The following is a 17,639-nucleotide window of genomic DNA, read 5'->3' on the forward strand; positions in this document are numbered from 1 at the left end:
CTTTATTAAAGATTTTATGCAGGCACGCAGAGTCATTAAAATACATGCAAGGAATCATATCCATATGGTTTGTATCCACATTTAACGCAATTAAAAGTATTCTAGCCAAAGCAGTATCAGTTTTATGCCCATATCCTGTGATTAGAGCTTTCTGGGAAAGGCAGTGTCATGTTTATGTCTGAATCCTGCAAGTGGAAAAGGAGAGAAATACCTTGTCCATATATTGATTAGGGGTGCTCCAGTTATATAAGACTATTCAGGTGTTTAGTTCTGTTTTGGAGACAGGAATTGGTGTGGTGGAGACCTGACAGCAAGTTTATGATATGAGGGGATGAACTATGCTTTAGGTGAGTTTCTTTCTGAGAGGTAACCATGCAGGTTGGTTATACCAGCTGATAGCACATTTTAGTTAATTTTAAAAGGATATTTAAGTGTTTTTGTTCTTTTTTCCTGCTAAGGTTATCTGAAATACTTTAAACTTGAAAAATAGCAGTCCCTCTCTTTCCCTTTTTTCCTTCCCATTGCTTTCTAATTCTAGTCCATTTTGTGGAATAAATAATTTTAGACTCCATACAAGTATGTGTGTCTTAAGCAGTGGCTGTGGACGTCAGAATTTGTAATTTAAGATCAGACAACTTTTAATATTTAAGAAAGTTGAGATTGGTTGGTGTTACCTCAGTGTTGTCTGCCAGGTAACATTTGTAATGGAGTTCACTGAACGATCAATAGAAAAGTCTAATACATACAAAAATACAAAATGATAACTTCATACCAGTGATAGTAGTACGGTGATTTTTTTATTGTGTTCTACATGCTGCTGAAGATTATTGCTGGGGGCTTAGATTCCGTGTGACAAGTGTAGGCCTAGCTCTGTGAGCACTACTAAGGATGAAGCTCAGTGTCTGATAAGTGTGCCTTGATCTTATCTTTAGAATATAAAGATATTATAGGTTAAGGTAGTTGTGCTAATACACGTCAAAAATACAGCATCTTAGATTACCTGGGCACAGGATTTAATGGCAGTGGCTGGATACTGCCAGTGAAGTTTACCTGACAAACGAAATGTGAAACATATGGAAATGAAAAGCTGTTTTGGTGTTCTTGTCTTCCAGAAGGAACTGAAGGCCTCTTTCTCTGGGAACTTGGTTGCTTTGTTGCCTTTGGCAGACTGGATCCTCTGCTGGATCTCAGTGTTCTGTCACTAGTCCTTCTGCATGTAGTCATGAGTGAATTTCTCATTGCTGCTCAGTGAATGTCTCACAGTGACTCACTGGGTTTTGTTATTGCCCAGTCTGCCTTCTGCTCCCCTCCTCCTCTTTCCTGAGTGATTTTCTAGTTTCTAGTGTGCAGATGTGCTGAAATTTCTCAGCCATTTAACTTCTAATGCAAACATGCATATTTGCCATGGATGTCAGTGAAAGATGTAATTTGTGCTGTCAAAAGTAGTTACTAGTACTGCCTTGTGTCCTGAACATCTACAGCAACAGAAACTTCAGCACAAAAGTGAGACATGCTCTGAATCCATTTCTTGCCTCCTTCAACAGATAAGAACTGTTAAATTGTTTCCTTTTTAGTATCATTTGCAATTGCAGAGACAAGAATTAAATATACGTCTTAAGTAATGTCTGTACCATCAGCTATAAACAAATTTTACTGGTAATTGCTTAGACTTTATTTCCCTCATGGGCCTCCTTTCATGTTCATAGAAGTGTCATTATCAGTTTCTACTCTAATTTCCATTTAATTTTCCTGTCTTTGCTTGGCTACACTGTACACACCTGTAGTTCTCTAATTTAATGTAGGAATGTAAAGAATAGCACAATTCTCTTCCAGGGGAACTGAAGAATCTCTTACTCTCTTTATTCAAGTCATAGCAAACAAGATTGAGGCTCTTTTGCTTTGGACACTTTTGGCAGCTTCCTCCGTACAGAGCTGGGCAGCAGGGATCCTGTAAAGTAAATTGGTTAAGCCTTGGAGTGGATCCCATAATGGATGATCCTGCCTTTCCAGCACATTCATCACCAAATATCTTCCCCTCTTGCTTTGCAGTCTGCCATTTGGGACAGGCACATACACTGATCTAGCAGAGTACAGGAGAACAGCACCACACTTCTCAGAGAACAGCAGGTTTCCAGTTCAAAGGTATGAAGGGAAATTTCAAATAAGTATGTGCAGTGTTTCACCTGTAGAATTCAGTTTTATAAACAGTCTTTTGTTGACTAAAATATATTCTGTTGGAAGGATATTCAAATTTGATATTGCTTATAGGCTGGCTAGAAATATAAACCAGCATAAGAGTAAGAAGAAAACTGAGCAAGTAGGAACATTCAGAAAGTGTTTAAAACAATACACATCAAATACAAGGTAATAATATTACTTAGAATTTCAGTTTTCTCATTGACAGATTAAAAACACCATCACATCTTTACTAATATTTTGCCATAATTTGCCATAAGCATTACTTTTGTGACTCAGGATGTTGGAAAATGAACAAGAATGAGAGTAATCATGAATAAAATTTTCAAGGAAATTATATCAGTATCTATTAATAGAACTATGCACAAGATTTGTTGACTTGATCATTTGCTGTTGAAAAGGAGACTTTCTCATCTATTACTTAGTAATTAATTATTAGTCTCTTGCTACTCCCCTCCTCTCCCAATACTCTTTTCAGCAGATATATAGCAAATGGACATAGAGTGATAGTTAAGCTAAACTTGATGTTCCAGTGCTTGTGAGGTTGGATGAAGAGGCTTCCAGAGTGCCCTGTGCAAGTCAAATCCACTGCTAAAGCGAGAAGTGGGAACGTTTGCATTTTTGGTTATCTTCTTTTATTCCTCGACAAAAAAATCCTTCAGTTTAAATGTAGAATGTACAGGGAGAAGCCATTTCAGTCTTTAGTGGTTTTATAAAAGCTTTGGGCCTTTGTTTGAAGGTTAGACACAGATTCAAGGGAGATACCCGTTCTGTTCTTCTGAGGTCCTGTTGTTGCTGCTCATCTCTCACCAAATTTTTCTCTGCACTGTGCCAGCTTAAAATATGCTCATTCTAAGCAGAGGAAAGCTCTTGTGATATGCACTGTTTAAAGTGTGCTGTTGCAGTCCATGGCAATGCTACATTTCAAGATAATTTTTATCTTGACTCTCATTTAGCTCCCACTGACTACACAGGAGCTGTGCAAGGTGCAAGCTGATGTATTTCATACACCTTTTGAAGAGTAATGCTTTTGTGTGTTGTGTTTCTATCTACTGAGAATTCTACCACTTGTAAATGGATTTGGAAACCTACAAAATGGGTTACAAACCTACTTCCTAGAGTTTTGTATTCTGCCATATTAATATCATATTCATAAATGAAGCTATCCTAGAGCATTAATGTTTCAAAGAAAATAAAATTATTTCATATTTCCATTTCTAAGTGTGGGTGCCTCTTTGTTTTTCAAGTGTGCATACTTGTGACTATAATAGCATATCAGAGTCACAGCAAAGGAGTGGTTTTCAATTAACTTGTTCTTTTTCTTTTTTTCCATCTTTTTTTTTTTTCTTCTTAGATGAATCAACTTCTATTTAATATATTAGCTGAAATCTGTGGTTCCCATATAGCGGATCTGATTACACCCTTATTTGGGGATCAAAAGCCCTGTGCAACTTTCTGGGATATGTCTGGTTTAAAATACATTATCTGGCCTTATTCTGTTTACAGCCCTTTGCCTTCAGAATTTTACTTGAACACAATCATTGGTAAAGTTACATGTCACATGAGCTGTGATGTTTGGCTTGAAAAGAATAAATAAGCTTAAAATAAGAAAAAAAAACTCCTTAAGAAAACCTTTAACATTCCTCTGCAAGAACCCAGGCATCTGTATGTCCAAGGATGCATAGGAACCAGTGATGTTATTTACTCCCTTGTGTACTATATCTTGAGAAGAATTAAGCAATCACTATACAATTCTGATTAAATAAATGTGATTAAAATTCCTGTGAAAGTAGGACTCAGATTAGTCCAGTTCCACATTACAAAAGATTTATTAGTGTACATTGGCATGATCTTCTAGTGTTGTTATAGAGTGTACAAGTATAAAATGCTTTGACCAGTACTGCTTATATGGACTTGGCATGCAGTATAAGCTTCAGGGGATTAAATCTTTCCTAGTATAACTATGTCACAGCAAATCATCCTTATCAACTGGCATTTGAAATCGTCATGTTGTTTGTTAAAACAAGTAGTGTTTGTCAGAGAGTATATGTGTAACAGCTTCAGATAACGTTTCAGGATGTATGAAAGAGCAAAAATTAGTATGGTGCTGTTTCCTTTCTCTTGAGATTTTTGATTACTTTATTGGTGCCAGTTTATCTCTGTGTTTTCTGATGCTTTTCATGCTCTTATATCAACCTACATCTGGATTATGCTTTCGTGTAATGTCCTTCCCTTCTTCCCTTAAATTACCTCTGCCTCTTGTTCAGCTTGTGAAATTCCTGTAGCTCTCTTTATTCTTTAAGTACAAAACTCTATCTTCTCTATTATTTGGTATTCTTTTTATTTTCTTGAGGTTTCTAGAATATTACAAAGAACCTAGATCTTTCTACTTCCTACCATTCCCTCCAGCCCACAGAAATTTTTTTCCCTTGTTTATTAACAGTGCCTCATCTCTGGTCCTTTCTGTGGAGATTGTTACCTAAAACATTACCTGCTCTGAATTTGGGTCAAAGAATTAGGTACTTCTGTGCTGTTCTGAGTACTTCCTGCTCCTATTTATTATTTATTTATTTTGCAATAGAATTTCCTTGTTCCTGTCGTTCTAATATTTTTAAAGTGTACATGCATACAACTATACCTGTTCCCATCTCTGTCTGACTTTGACTTCCAAATTTCTTCCATTCATAATTTCTCACCCTTCAGTCTCTATGTGGATAACCATCCAACTCTGTAGCTGCCCTGGTACTGTTTCTCATTTGTACTATATACCATGTGCCAAATCAGCTATGTGCTTGAGTTGGTCTTCTCCCTGCACTCTGTTATCCAAGTTCTTTTTCTGTGGTAACTACTGGAACTTTAAAAAGATTTTTATTCTCTCTCTCTTGGAATGAATTTTTGTAAAGCTTCTGTTTTGTTGATCTTGATGATTTTGATTTCCTTTATTGCTCTTTACTTTCTTCTATCAGCTTATCAGTTCCCTCTAGGCACTATTTTTTGTTCTTCTCATACAGTTCCAAAGTCTTCTGACATTCATGGTCCTGGCTGACTCCCAGTATCCATTTTCTCAGTTTCTAATGCCTCCGAGATACTGCTGACTATCTCTGGTGAAAATCTTTTGATTCTGCTGACTTTCTGTATTTCTTAATCTCTAGGATTTCTGTCATCTGTTATGAATATTTTTGCTTGCAGTTTTTCCTGTTCTGTACTTTTTATTAGTAATACAGCCCTCCATTTAGTTTATCTATTACCCCATCTCTCCATGTGAATTTCTTAAAACTAACAAACTAAGGTCAAAATTCAAGCTTCTTTTTTGTTTACTGAAACAGACTTAAGTTTTTGTTTTGTAGTCCTTGAACCTGTTCCAATTAACTCTTTCCCATGCCTATCCATATTCTGACTTTTTAAAAAGTTTTGCTTCTCTCCTTGAATTCCTTCCATTACACAACAGGTTTGTCTGATTCTCTTCATATTAAAAAAACCTCAGCACAAGCTAACCCTCTACTTCAGAAGTTTCTCTCACCAGATTAATGTCCCAATCCTTGACCTTCTTCATCTTCTCCCACTCCCCCAATCATATGCTTTGTACACTTGTCTTAACTTGACTTCTAATGCCTTTCTAGAACTGCTTACTTCTGGTTTCTGTCTTTTGCACTGAAATTTATGTCACTAATGTTCCACTTGACTTCTTCCTGGAGGAATTCCAGTCTAATCCTTTATTCTCCTCCACTCCATCTGTCATCTCTCTGTGATGCTATGTTATAGTCTTCACTAAATTTTGTTGTTCTTAGACATTTGTCATTTTGTCCTTGTTGATTGTTTCTCTTTACAGACTCAGTTTTTTATTGGGTGGGTCTTCCTCTCCCCCGTCTCTTTCTGTATGTAGGTGTATGTTTAGATCTCTCAGAAATCCATCCTCAGCTTTGCATCCTCCTCCACACCTTGCTTCAGATAATTTAGCCATGAGCATGACCTTTATGAAGGCACCACTGCTTTATTTTTTAATGGTTTTCCCCCAGTCCAGTTAAACCCTGCATAGCTCAGAAAATTTGCTTGGTCTCAGTGGTCACCTGAATGTAATCACGTCAGAAATAATTATTGAATTTTCTTTCCTTTTGTTTTCTGATGTGCTCTTTTTGCTCTGTGTAGCTCTGTGAGCTGACAGTTCCTGTTGGGTCATGTAGCTGTAAATTAGATTGAGGTCTGGCTCACCTCAGCACCGTGACTGTTATGATCTCATCTGTCCGGCTGACGTTAATACTTACAGCTTCCCTTCACTTGATTACGGGTGTTAATATCATCTCTGCTTTTCTCTCTGCCTACATCACTTGCTATTTAAGGTCTATTTACTCATCTTCTCAAATACAAATACAATATATCTTCTTGCCTTTCTTGTACCAGCTTTGCAACATGCCTTGTCCTTTCCCATCCAAAAGAGAGATTTTACCACAAGGTTGAATCTTGTGTTTGCTCTACTGACGGTATAGTATCAATTTTGGTTTCCCAATTGCCATTCCTCTTATAGTCATTAGTGAACTTTATATCTCGCCCAATCTTTGAAGATCCTCATCAAAACTCTTTCTGTAGTCTATAAAGTGAATTATTACCTGTTAATGACTTGGCAAATGTGCTAGTTGTGTTCATCTTATTACACTTAGGTTGCTAAGTACCCTTAAGCCATGGCTATTTATTGTTTGTATTCCTGTAAGCTGTTACACCTTCTTTAAGTGATGTGATTATTGATTCATAAATTAAGTAATTTTTTTGACAAGCACATCATGCATGTATTTGCAGGGTGTATATCAGTGGAGCCCAATAGACTTTTTTTTTCTCCACATATGCATATACATTCTTAGTTAACAGCAATGCTAGTCAATGAAAAAGTAGGCAGAACTTGCAGGTCAGATCAGCAGATTATTATTACTTTTTAATTCCTACATTAAGATTGTGCTTGAAGAGGAGCACCTGTTGCACTGTCTGAATGAGTGTTTAACACTGAAAGAGACTCCACAGGGAAGTAGTGGAGTCACTGTTCTTGGAAGTGTTCTAAAAATGGGTGAGTGTTCAAAAGCTTTGTATATAGTTAAGTGGGTATGGTGGTATTAGTTGGACTTGATGATCTTGGAGGTCTTTTACAGCCTTAATGATATTATGATAAGCCTGGTACAATTTGTAATAAATCAAAGATTGATCCAATTAGCTTGTGGCATGTTTAAATTATAAGAATTCTCTTTTTTGTTCACTAGAAAAGAATCCATTCTTTAATAAAAGGAGATGGTGTTATCTTGACAAGGAAGGGTATGAAGGGTATGTGTTGGATATTATTTTTTGTCATCGTGCTTGTAACTCTTTTCACTTTAGAGCAGTACAGTAGATAAAAAGTAATGATATGTAACTCAAAAATTTCATCACCTGATGTGCCAGTAAAACTTGATATCTAGTAATTTCTGCTGTTTTCCTAAAGTACTGACCACTAGGGTAATTTAGATAAATACCCTTCAAAGCTCTGTCTGATGGACATTGTTGTGTGTTCTCTACTTTTGCCTAGGGGTCTGTCAATTTAGTGGCATTATGAGAAAATTTAAAATTAAAATAATAGCAGTTTTCTCTAAAAATAAAACATTTTCATATAGAAGAACTGATGAAAGATACATTGCCATGTACAGATGTATTGCCACCTACTTTCTACTCTATAGTATATACTCTACTCCTTTCCTTTCCAAAAGTTACATTCTGTAATTTCAATATGAAGCACATTATTAAAGTTACATAACTTGTTTTAAACTTTTAGATTGTTTTTATTTTCCAGTCTTGACTAGTCTAGGACAACCAGATGTTATTGTCTGTCACATGGAAGTGATGATTTTAAAGCTTCCAGATTACAACAGGTGGGCAATGTGTGCAAGTTTAATTCTTACATCTAGGAGGTAGAAAGACCAGTTCAACTACTACTTCTTATTTATCTTTGATTCTTTGGCAGCACATTTCAAATTCCTGACCATTTATGTTGTGGTGTCTAAAGCTGTAAGCTGTAGCAATGTATTTCTCTTTAGCTATACAAATCCCTCCTTTTCTAATCCACTGTCATGATCATTTTCCCAATATATTTTGAATGAGTCTTCAGTATGAAATTTTTCCTTACAGTGCAGTGTTTCATTGCTGGGGCAGAAAGGATGCACAAGTAACTTGACATTTGAAATCTCTTTATTTCTCCTGTTATTTCTCAGAGTATGTTATCAATTTCATTATCTCACTTATTTCTTTTCTGCTTTTTCCTTCCCTGTCCTCACTGCTTCTTTACTGTTTCCTGCTTTTCTTAATGCCTGTGTGAATTAGCTAGACCTCCTGAGCTTTCAGATAGCTGATAGTATTGTCAGTGGTTTGGAGGACTTAATTATCTTTTTATCTTCTTGTGAACAAGGGACTCCTAACTCTTTTCTCTAGGATTACCCTTCTTGGTCACCACGGCTGACTGGTGATCTGGGACAGATAAAGAGGGAGAGCAGAGATTATCAGAATATCATTGTCTAACTATGAGATGAAAAGTTTCTCCTTATGCTCTGACTGTATTGACAGTGCAAAAGGTCTCCATTTTGGGTGGTAGCTGTTCATTTGCATGCAGCAGAACATTTCTTGGTGATAGAGATCTGTGTTTTTCAGTCACATCAATTACAGTTGCCTTGATAAAGAATTCACTCATGACAACAAAATCATACAGATCAACCTAAATCTTTGGAGAGCAGAAATACTGGGTCATCAGTTATAGATTTCCTGCTGAAATTAGTCCGTGAAAATATAGATGACTTGGGAACTCTTTAGATTAAAACCTACACTTGAATTTATAGGTTTTGATTGGGAAGACCTGCCAGTTTTATTCAAGGAAACTATTTACAAGTTTTAGTTAAAAAAAAAAAGCCAAACAAACGAAACACAATCTTCTTTTCTCTTCTAGAAGTCAACTCTGAAGGCTCACAAGGAATCTGATTTAATCTTTGTGCTTGTAACAGAAAATTTTATGGTATTGGATGTTAGTTTTTTCTTGAAAATGAATGACGAAATGGCCATACTATTTTTTAACTCTTCAGTTAGATTTGGTTCAGCCAAGCTACCTCCGCTGCTAGAAGGGAAACTATCAATAGTGTTGGCATATTTCTATGGAAGGTCAGCATGAGAAACCTTCCTGCTACCTTCACTAATCCTTGTATTGTGTTTGAAGAAAGTGTTTGTCAGATAGAATTGAAAGTGGTTTGAGAAGCAGAAGAATTGCTGTACATTATATTGGTGTTTCAGAGAGTGATTTAGTTTATTATTGATCTTGCTGGCTGATGTCAAAAAAAGTAATTTTGAAATGTGGCTGGCATATATTTGCATTTAAAAGATGCAGTTGCCAAACAACATGTTTTTTGTCTGGCTGTAAAGGAAGACAAAAACTCCTCTCTCCTGTGTTGTAGTTGTTGTCAAAATGAGTTCTGAAAAGTTGGTCATGACCCTTTCTCTTCTTTGCACTTGCTATTTCCACATGAGTAGCTGCTTCAAGAAGACTCTCTTCTGTGATTCCTCTCTCTGACCCTATTTTGCGGTGAAGAAATCTGAAAACATGTCATCATTTCTGAGGCTGAAAGGAGACCCCTTAAGATAAGAAGTGTATCCAATTTAAAACCAAATACATCTTACTGCTGATTACTAGCAATTACATAGTTTTTTCACCTTTGCTGCCCAGCAGCTAAAATCCTATTGCATAGTGGGCTAAAGTCTGCATGTTCAGCTTCTAACTACACCTAAATAGGGCTGTTATCCTGGATCTGTCCTCACCTGGCACTGGGGCAAGAGAGAGGCCGGACAAGCTAAAACTAAATCTCATTTGGGCTTTGGATAAAGTCTTCACATCCATCTTCTTGCTGTTAGACTTCTCTGTAGTAGTTGACATAGCCATTGCTATGAAGTGAGAAAAGAGGATTTCAGCTAATGGCACTGCACTAGAATGACATATGAAATTGAAATAATAACCACAGGGGACAAAATAGCCATCTATGGTGGTGTTCTCTCTAGAACTTCTAAGTATTTCACAGTGTAGTAAAAAATATGAAGTAAAAGGAATAAAGATGTTACCCTACTTCTACATCTACATAGCAGCAAGGAGTACTGTCTTTTATTTATTCAGACATCTGTCTCAAACTAGCAATTGAATAAAGATTAGTTTGCAGATCTGGCAGAAGTGATAGGGTACAAGGAAACGAAGGAGTTTTGAGATTCTGAATGTGACTGAAAATATTCAAAGAAACAAAATAACCTAAGTGCTTTGTTCGGGTTTTGTAAGGTCTTTGCATCACTTGGGCAGTCCTGATAAATTTACTCCAAGACATACAAAACATGGTAAGCAGCTGCAATTAATTGTAGGTGCCTTAAAACAGGTACCAGAATCTAGAAAGGATTTAAAGTTAATTATTTGATTATTATACCCAGTGCTCTAACAGGTTTATCAAGTGCTTTAAGTGGGAAAATTTTTTGGTCCATGTTTTGTTGCAACTGTCCCCACCCTTTTAGGCAGACAAAGTGGGAAACCTGGCCATTGCAACACGTTAAGCTCCTATTTTGCCTTGATTTTTTTGTTTAATCTTCTCAAATAAAAATGTTGTCTTCAGTTGGATAGGTGTATGGAGAATAGATAAAGAGTGTTTTTTTTGTTTGCCCTGCAAATGGAAGAAATTTATTGTTTCTACCTAAAATGGCTTTTCTAAGAAGATTTAATATCAAATATGAAGGAAATATTTATATGTCATAGCAGTTTATAGCTGCTCTTTTGTGCATAATGATATATAGCAAGCACAGAATGCTTCAATGCAGATGAACACAGGAATTACAACTATTACTGAGATTTAATTCTGTGTAAAATTGCTTGTGTTTTGTTTTATTTATAGCAATTCTGTGTGCTTAGAGTTAATGTCTGAAATGATTCTCTGTACTTACATGTTACAGAAATGGCATTATAACATTAAATATGTGTTCAGTCTCAGGCCAGTAGGAAATCAGTTCTTTAAGCTAGTGCTGATTAGTGCAATTTTTAGCAGCATTGCAGAACATGGCATTTCATTATTGAGTCATGCTAAACATTATCTTGGCTTTTGCTATAAAAATAGAAAAGAGGATAAAAAGAAGACAGTGAAGGATGCTTTTATGCATATGACATGCAGCCCTGGGGAAGATGCAAATCTGGGATGAAAACTAATTACTTCTTACTTTGTTGTGTAGCCTGAACTATGTGGAGCAGAGCTGACCCAAAGGAAAACTGTGCTTTATGTTAAGCATTAGTGATTACTGCAGAAAGATGCCATAAAAGCAGTGCCATTAAAGGGACACTTAAAAAAATGATCTTCAGACCTTATAGAACAGACCTTACTGCATTATAAATGTGTTTTGATGGGTCTTCTTTGATAGGTAGCTAGAGGAGAAAAGGATGATATAATGTAGCTAGTGGAATGGAAAAGCAATTATATTTCATCCGAAAGATAAAATTCACTGTACTTTCCACCTCAGAAGATTGCTAAATATGGCTATATGTAGTATAAGCAATTAAGCATGATAATATTGAAAAAAAAGTTGTTTTTTTTTTTTAAACTCTCTCTGCTTGTCTTCAGAAAGAGAAAAGAATTATAACACCTAAATTGTGGGCATACACACTGTGCATTAAATCAGTTTTGTGTGAGCCTGCCTGCTCAAGGACAGTTTAAAGGACACGACTGAACATGGCAGTCACCAGTGATTTTTCTCCTACAATAGGTATCTACATGTAACAGCTTTTTAGCCATTTAAGTTAATTGTCTTTGCAAAATATTTCCAATATGCACTTGGTAGCTCTTGAGTTCAAGTAACTTAGTTTTCCATATCTTTAGTATTGCCATCTTTATGAAATGTTAAGCTGAACTCAACCAAAATGGCCTTAAAAATACAGATACTGTGTAACAATTCTGTAAAATGAATATAACACAAAACAGTAATGTTGGAACTGAGAAAATAATCGTGTGTGTGGTGTCTGGAAACGTGTTTACTATTTCATTACAGACCACTGGAAAGGTAAATGCACAAGTTTTATACCAGTAACTTTATGATATAAATTGAAACGAACATGTTAGGGTTTCATCTTTTAAGCATATGTAATTTTTGATAATATAAAATAAATGAAATAACTGTATGTTTGTCATAGTTTAACTCCAGTCAGCAGCCAAGCCCCATGCTTGTTCGGTCCCACACCAGTGGGATGGGGGAGAAAACCAGAAAGGTAAAAGTGAGAGCACTTTTGGATTGATTTAATAGGGAAAGCAAAAGCCACCCACACAAGCTAAACAAGACAAGGAATGCATTCCCTGCTTCCCGTGGGCAGGCAGGTGCTCAGCCATCTCCAGGAGAGCAGGTCCCCATCACAGGTCATGCTGACTTGGGAAGACAAGCACTGGCACTCCAGATGGCCTCTCCCTTTCCTCCCTCTTTCCCCTCTTTCCATGCTGAGCAGGATGCCATGTGGTCTGGAATGTCCCTTTGGTCACTTGGGGTCCCCTGTCCCAGCTGTGCCTCCCAGGCACCCCAGCCCCTCTCCAGTGTGGCCATACAAGGAGCAGAAAGGGGCTTGGCTCAGTGCAAGCCCTGCTCAGCAATAACAAAACATTTCTGAATTATCAACCTGTGTGCAGCACAAACCCACAGCACAGCCCCTTCCAGCACTGTGCAGAAAATTAACTGTACCCCAGCCAAAATCAGCACAACATTACAGCTTTCTATTGTTTATGGGAAGGCAATATTTCATGTTTTATGCTGACAGGTGTTCCTGAGTTCCAGATGGCATTTCAGAATTATGTAGGTTGTCTAATCATCAATAAGGGGCTTATATGAAGAAGCAATTAATACCATGATTATTTTCCTTATGAGTCAGCAGGTGTGTCATATGCATAATTTCTAGTGTGTGGAAAATCAAAATGTCTTCTGCTCAGGTATATATTTTACAGAAAGAAGGATGCTGGAAAAAAGGTTTATGTTGATATGATTTATTCTGTGAGTATATTAAGAGTGTAATTTAAAAGGGATAGGATTTGACTGAGAGTCTTAAAAACTGTGAAAAAAAAAAGTGGAATATTAATACTCTTTGTAGCTGGGTTTTGCATTGTATTTCAAAAGGAAACAATCTTCCAGTTTATTGAAAACACTGAACAAATACCAAGACAGGAAAATAAAGTAGCCGGGTATGAAAAAAATTAGATTAAAAAAAGGATCAAAAATTTTTTTGTAGTTTTCCATGTAAAATAAGAATTTTTCTATTATCCATTTTGACTTGTCTACTCAAAATATATTAGGTACAGTTGTCATACTAGTGATCACTGAACCTACCAAGGGAAAGACAGTGAGACATACTCTTTGCAAGTATTTTTTACTTCCCCTTTGTCCTAATTGCCTTTTTCCTAATGTATATTTATTTACTATATATTTACTAATATTTTATTTGCCATAGTGATCAACACAGATGATCTTTAGTAAATGTTTGCCCAGTATTCAAGTTGTTTTTGTGATGTATGCAAGTGTCTTTTATGAGAATATATTGATTTTCCTCTTGCAGTAAATACATATAATACCTGTATAGATAACTTCAGATCAAAGATTGACACCTGGACTTCTGTCTACCTTGTTGTCATGCAGAAGATGTGGAATATGTCCTAATTCCATCATCTAGAAATGTACTGAAGTTCTACAAGAGTATGTGTCTACATTAGAGATACATATTTAAAGAGGTTTGTCATGTGAGATCCACCTTTGAAAGTAGTTAATTTCCTTTTTCTCTCCACCCAGTCATCTACAATGTGATGAAAGCATAGTCAGTAACAAAAAAGACACAAAAACATCTGTCATAAAATGATGCTTCTCAGCTTTTCTAAAAGTGTATTTTTTCATCAACTAAGTTGTTCTGAGATGTGGAAGGGCAGTGCACAATTCTGGGAGGTGGCAGGTCAACCTGTTCTGAATTGTAGTTAGGGCTGTATCATAGCTAAAGAGAGTGACTTTGGGAAGATTTCCAGGAGGTCATTTTTATACTGGAATATCCTGACATTTATTGGAATATCCTGTATGCTGACATTTATCAATACACAGGTGGAAAGGGCACTTAAGGCATTTGGTTTTGATTTCTGAGTCTTGGGGCTTTTCTATTCCTTCTAACCAATACACTTAAAATTCCTGGCAACAGCTGTAGTCTCACTTTATATTTTGAAAAGCAGGTTTATCTAAGGCTTGAAAATCCATACTCCAGGACTAATGGAGACCTTCTTCCTTTGTGATTACTTATCAAAAAGTAATGTTTTTGAAAGTGGTTTATTTCCTTTTATTTTGTTCAACTTCAAATACATATTTTCAGTGCAGTGTGGTTGCAAATGTAAAGCATGCAGAAGATGACTCTATTTTCTGGTTTTCTGTACTTGCCACTCTGTTTGAACTTCTAGTATGTAGAGACAAATATAGTCATAACTGTATTTATAAGACTTTCATTAAATAGATGTTTTCTGTGAAATATGTACAGCTGCTGCTGCTGCATGTTGAAGGTCATTCCAGCATTCATTTGGAAAATGTAAGACATGAAAAAAAATCATGGACCGAGTAGGGTTGCTGGGCCCTAGTCTCTAAGGAACTTGTGGTTTCCATGTAAAAAGCTTTGGCATTTTCTTGCTATTTTATCTCAGATACATTATTTCCTCTACTGTGTGTTTACTAGTATTTTATTACTGTAGGGAAATAAATTTTAGATCAATTATTGTGTGATGACTATGTAAAACCATAAGATATTAACAAATATTACAAAAAAGAGAGTGAAGAAATGTTATATTGTTTATGAAAAGTTTATTACACTCTGATTATAGCTTCACTGAAATATGATTCCACTGGCTTCTCCAGCATTGCTCTTAAATAAGGCTGGCAGAAAAAAAACCCCTACATTTATTCTTATGCATCTTTGTTGAAGTTGTGCAATGTAAAACTATTGCAAGGTATTAATATACATTGGTTTGATGTGAGAAAAGAGAAAGTTTATGCCTTAATGTTTTTCATCAATTTCTTATTTCCTATCATTATGTATTCACATGGGTAAAATTTCTTAAATTGAATGACTTGCCACTTCTGTAGTGCCTTACAGCTCTGAAATGCTGCGCGAAAATTTATTTTGGCACAGAGCAGCCCAGTGAGGAAGGTAGATGAGTAAGTATTATTATCCCTATTTTACAGATGGGGAAGCTGAGGCACAGAGATTAAGTGACTTTTCCAAGGCCACACAGCAAGTCAGTGGCAGATCCAGGATTAGCGCTCGGGGACTTCCTGGATCCCTCTTCCATGCTTTAAGCAGTAGAGCACAGTGTTCACTGGACTCAGCAAGCAACTCATTGCAGTAATGGACAGTTCCAAGGACTTGCACATGGTCAGTGTGTCCACACCTTTGTTTGCAGGTTGCTGCAGTATGTCTGTATGGTTTCACTACTCCAGTCCTTGCAGATTTGTGCCCTATGTAAAATTTTGTACCTTCATCATCTTCAAATGGTCTGAAAGGAAGAAGTGGTAGAATTCTGACATAAACGTGGCATGACAACTAAGAGCTTTTAGTTTTCATGCCTTATTCTGAACCTTGTGAAACTGATGGGCCAAACTGCAGATTGGCCCAAGATTCATGGCTTTGAGGATTTTGGTGTGGAGTTTGGTTGGCATGAATTCTGTCCTTGATGACTGTATTATGATTAGTCTTGCCTATACTTTCAGTTTCAAACTCATGTATTGCAGCACTTAAAAATAGTAAGTTAGTAGTTTTCCTGAAATTCTAATAAAAAGCAGAGCCTTACTAATTGAAATTAGGTTTCCAGTCTCTATTAATCAAGGGGAGAGTGGAGTGGGATCTGTTTTTATTTGTATTGCAATAGTCCACACTGGCCCATGAGTTCAAGCACTGAACTTCTAGTGAACTTTTGTCTCAACTCTCCCCTCCTCCAAGGGGGCAGTACAGGAATCAGAAATTGCTTCTAGAGTAAATGCAGTACAACTCTTGTACTGGTAAATGTGAGGTGGCTTTTATGCTGCTCCCTGGGAAGTCAGCATGCTCAGTGCCAGGCCTGTTTAATTGGACTTTGCTCAGAATTTGACAAGTGAATTGCTAACAACACAGCACTCCCAATTAAGCTGTTTTTCCCTGTAATATTAATGAAATAAACCCACTTCTGAGAATGAGGCAAGGCTGAGACTTGCTGTGACATTACAGGAAGAGGAGGCAGAGAAGTAAAAGTCTGCCAGAAGCTGAAAATTGAACACATGGGAAAGGAGAAGTCAAAGTGTATGAGCATATTTTGATAAATATTAATGAATTAATTTGTATTTAATTTACTTAGATACTCTCTAAAGGCTTTAAACTGCCCAGCAATTTAGTATTTTCCCCACTGCAAATTCTCCCTAACTTTGCTTCCTTTCTGATGCAAATGTCTTATGGTAGAATAGCCTTATTTATTATATGGCTGTAATACTTGGCCTTTGACATCCTGCCTAATCATTCACCCAGGGGCATGGCATTGTTATGTCTAACTGCTTTATAATAATGGATTCATTTTAGTGAAATTATCAAATGGTTTATGCAAAGTTATACTTTCCTGGTGCATCTTAATGGGCTATTAGCTAATTCTAAATTATGAAAAGACAAAACAGTTTAAATAGAAGCCCATTTCTTATTGTCATATTTTAGTTATGCACTATTATCTGTGGGAAAGCTCTAATAAAGACATTTTAACACTTGGTCTTTCTTTCTTTAACAGCCCAGATGCTTGGTGCTGACACACTCGTAGGATTTTTCTATGTAAGCTAGCTACAGCATGACAGCTATTTTTAAAAAAGAAAGGAGCCTGAAACAAAGCTTACATTCAGAATGCACCACAGCCAGCTATATAAGTCAATCTTTTTGCCTGAGGCATCTGATCTTTAAGGACAGGTGCTCAAAGACTTTCATTTCTCATTCTTTTTCATTGCATTCTATATATAGATGTATATCATGCAACTCTGGTATTTAAATCCCCTTGTTTCAGACTTGCTTTAAGATACCAATTTTGCCTATTGAAATCAAGTAGTTCTACTTCTAATATAATTTGCTAAAACCCCTCTATTAAAGACAAGTAAATATATTAATTGGTACTTTTTAAAAATGCATCAGTTTTCATAATAATTTAATGGAAATCACTCTTTCATATTGTGAAATATAGTCTGTATTTAGAAGCTGGATTTTTTCAGAAGTGATGTCAAACTCATAGTGAACCATTTTAGCACAGCATCTAGTGTAAAGAAAAGGCTTTGCAATTCACTAGTAAGTGAAGCCAGTTGTTTTCATGGTGTTAGTTTTATTTTACTGAGTGTTATTGTCTAGCTTTGCCAAAGTAAAAGGAGTCTTAGTA

The 17,639-nt window shown here is 36.3% G+C and overlaps 1 protein-coding gene across 20 annotated transcripts in view; it reads left to right on the forward strand.

Moving 5' to 3' along the window:
• Positions 1-17,639, forward strand: part of SLC4A10 (solute carrier family 4 member 10) — a 184,200-nt gene that overhangs the window by 73,819 nt on the left and 92,742 nt on the right. For 10 of the 20 annotated variants that reach the window (XM_072932145.1, XM_072932147.1, XM_030278354.4 and 7 more), the window contains one exon: positions 15,448-15,637. The exons of the other annotated variants lie outside the window; for them this stretch is intronic. In XM_072932145.1, coding sequence (XP_072788246.1) covers positions 15,611-15,637 — 27 coding nt within the window. In that variant the 5' untranslated portion in view covers positions 15,448-15,610. The remainder of the gene's footprint in view (positions 1-15,447; positions 15,638-17,639) is intronic. 20 annotated transcript variants of the gene reach the window in all.

The sequence above is a fragment of the Taeniopygia guttata genome, chromosome 7, assembly GCF_048771995.1.
Source record: "Taeniopygia guttata chromosome 7, bTaeGut7.mat, whole genome shotgun sequence".
Lineage (NCBI taxonomy): Eukaryota > Metazoa > Chordata > Aves > Passeriformes > Estrildidae > Taeniopygia > Taeniopygia guttata.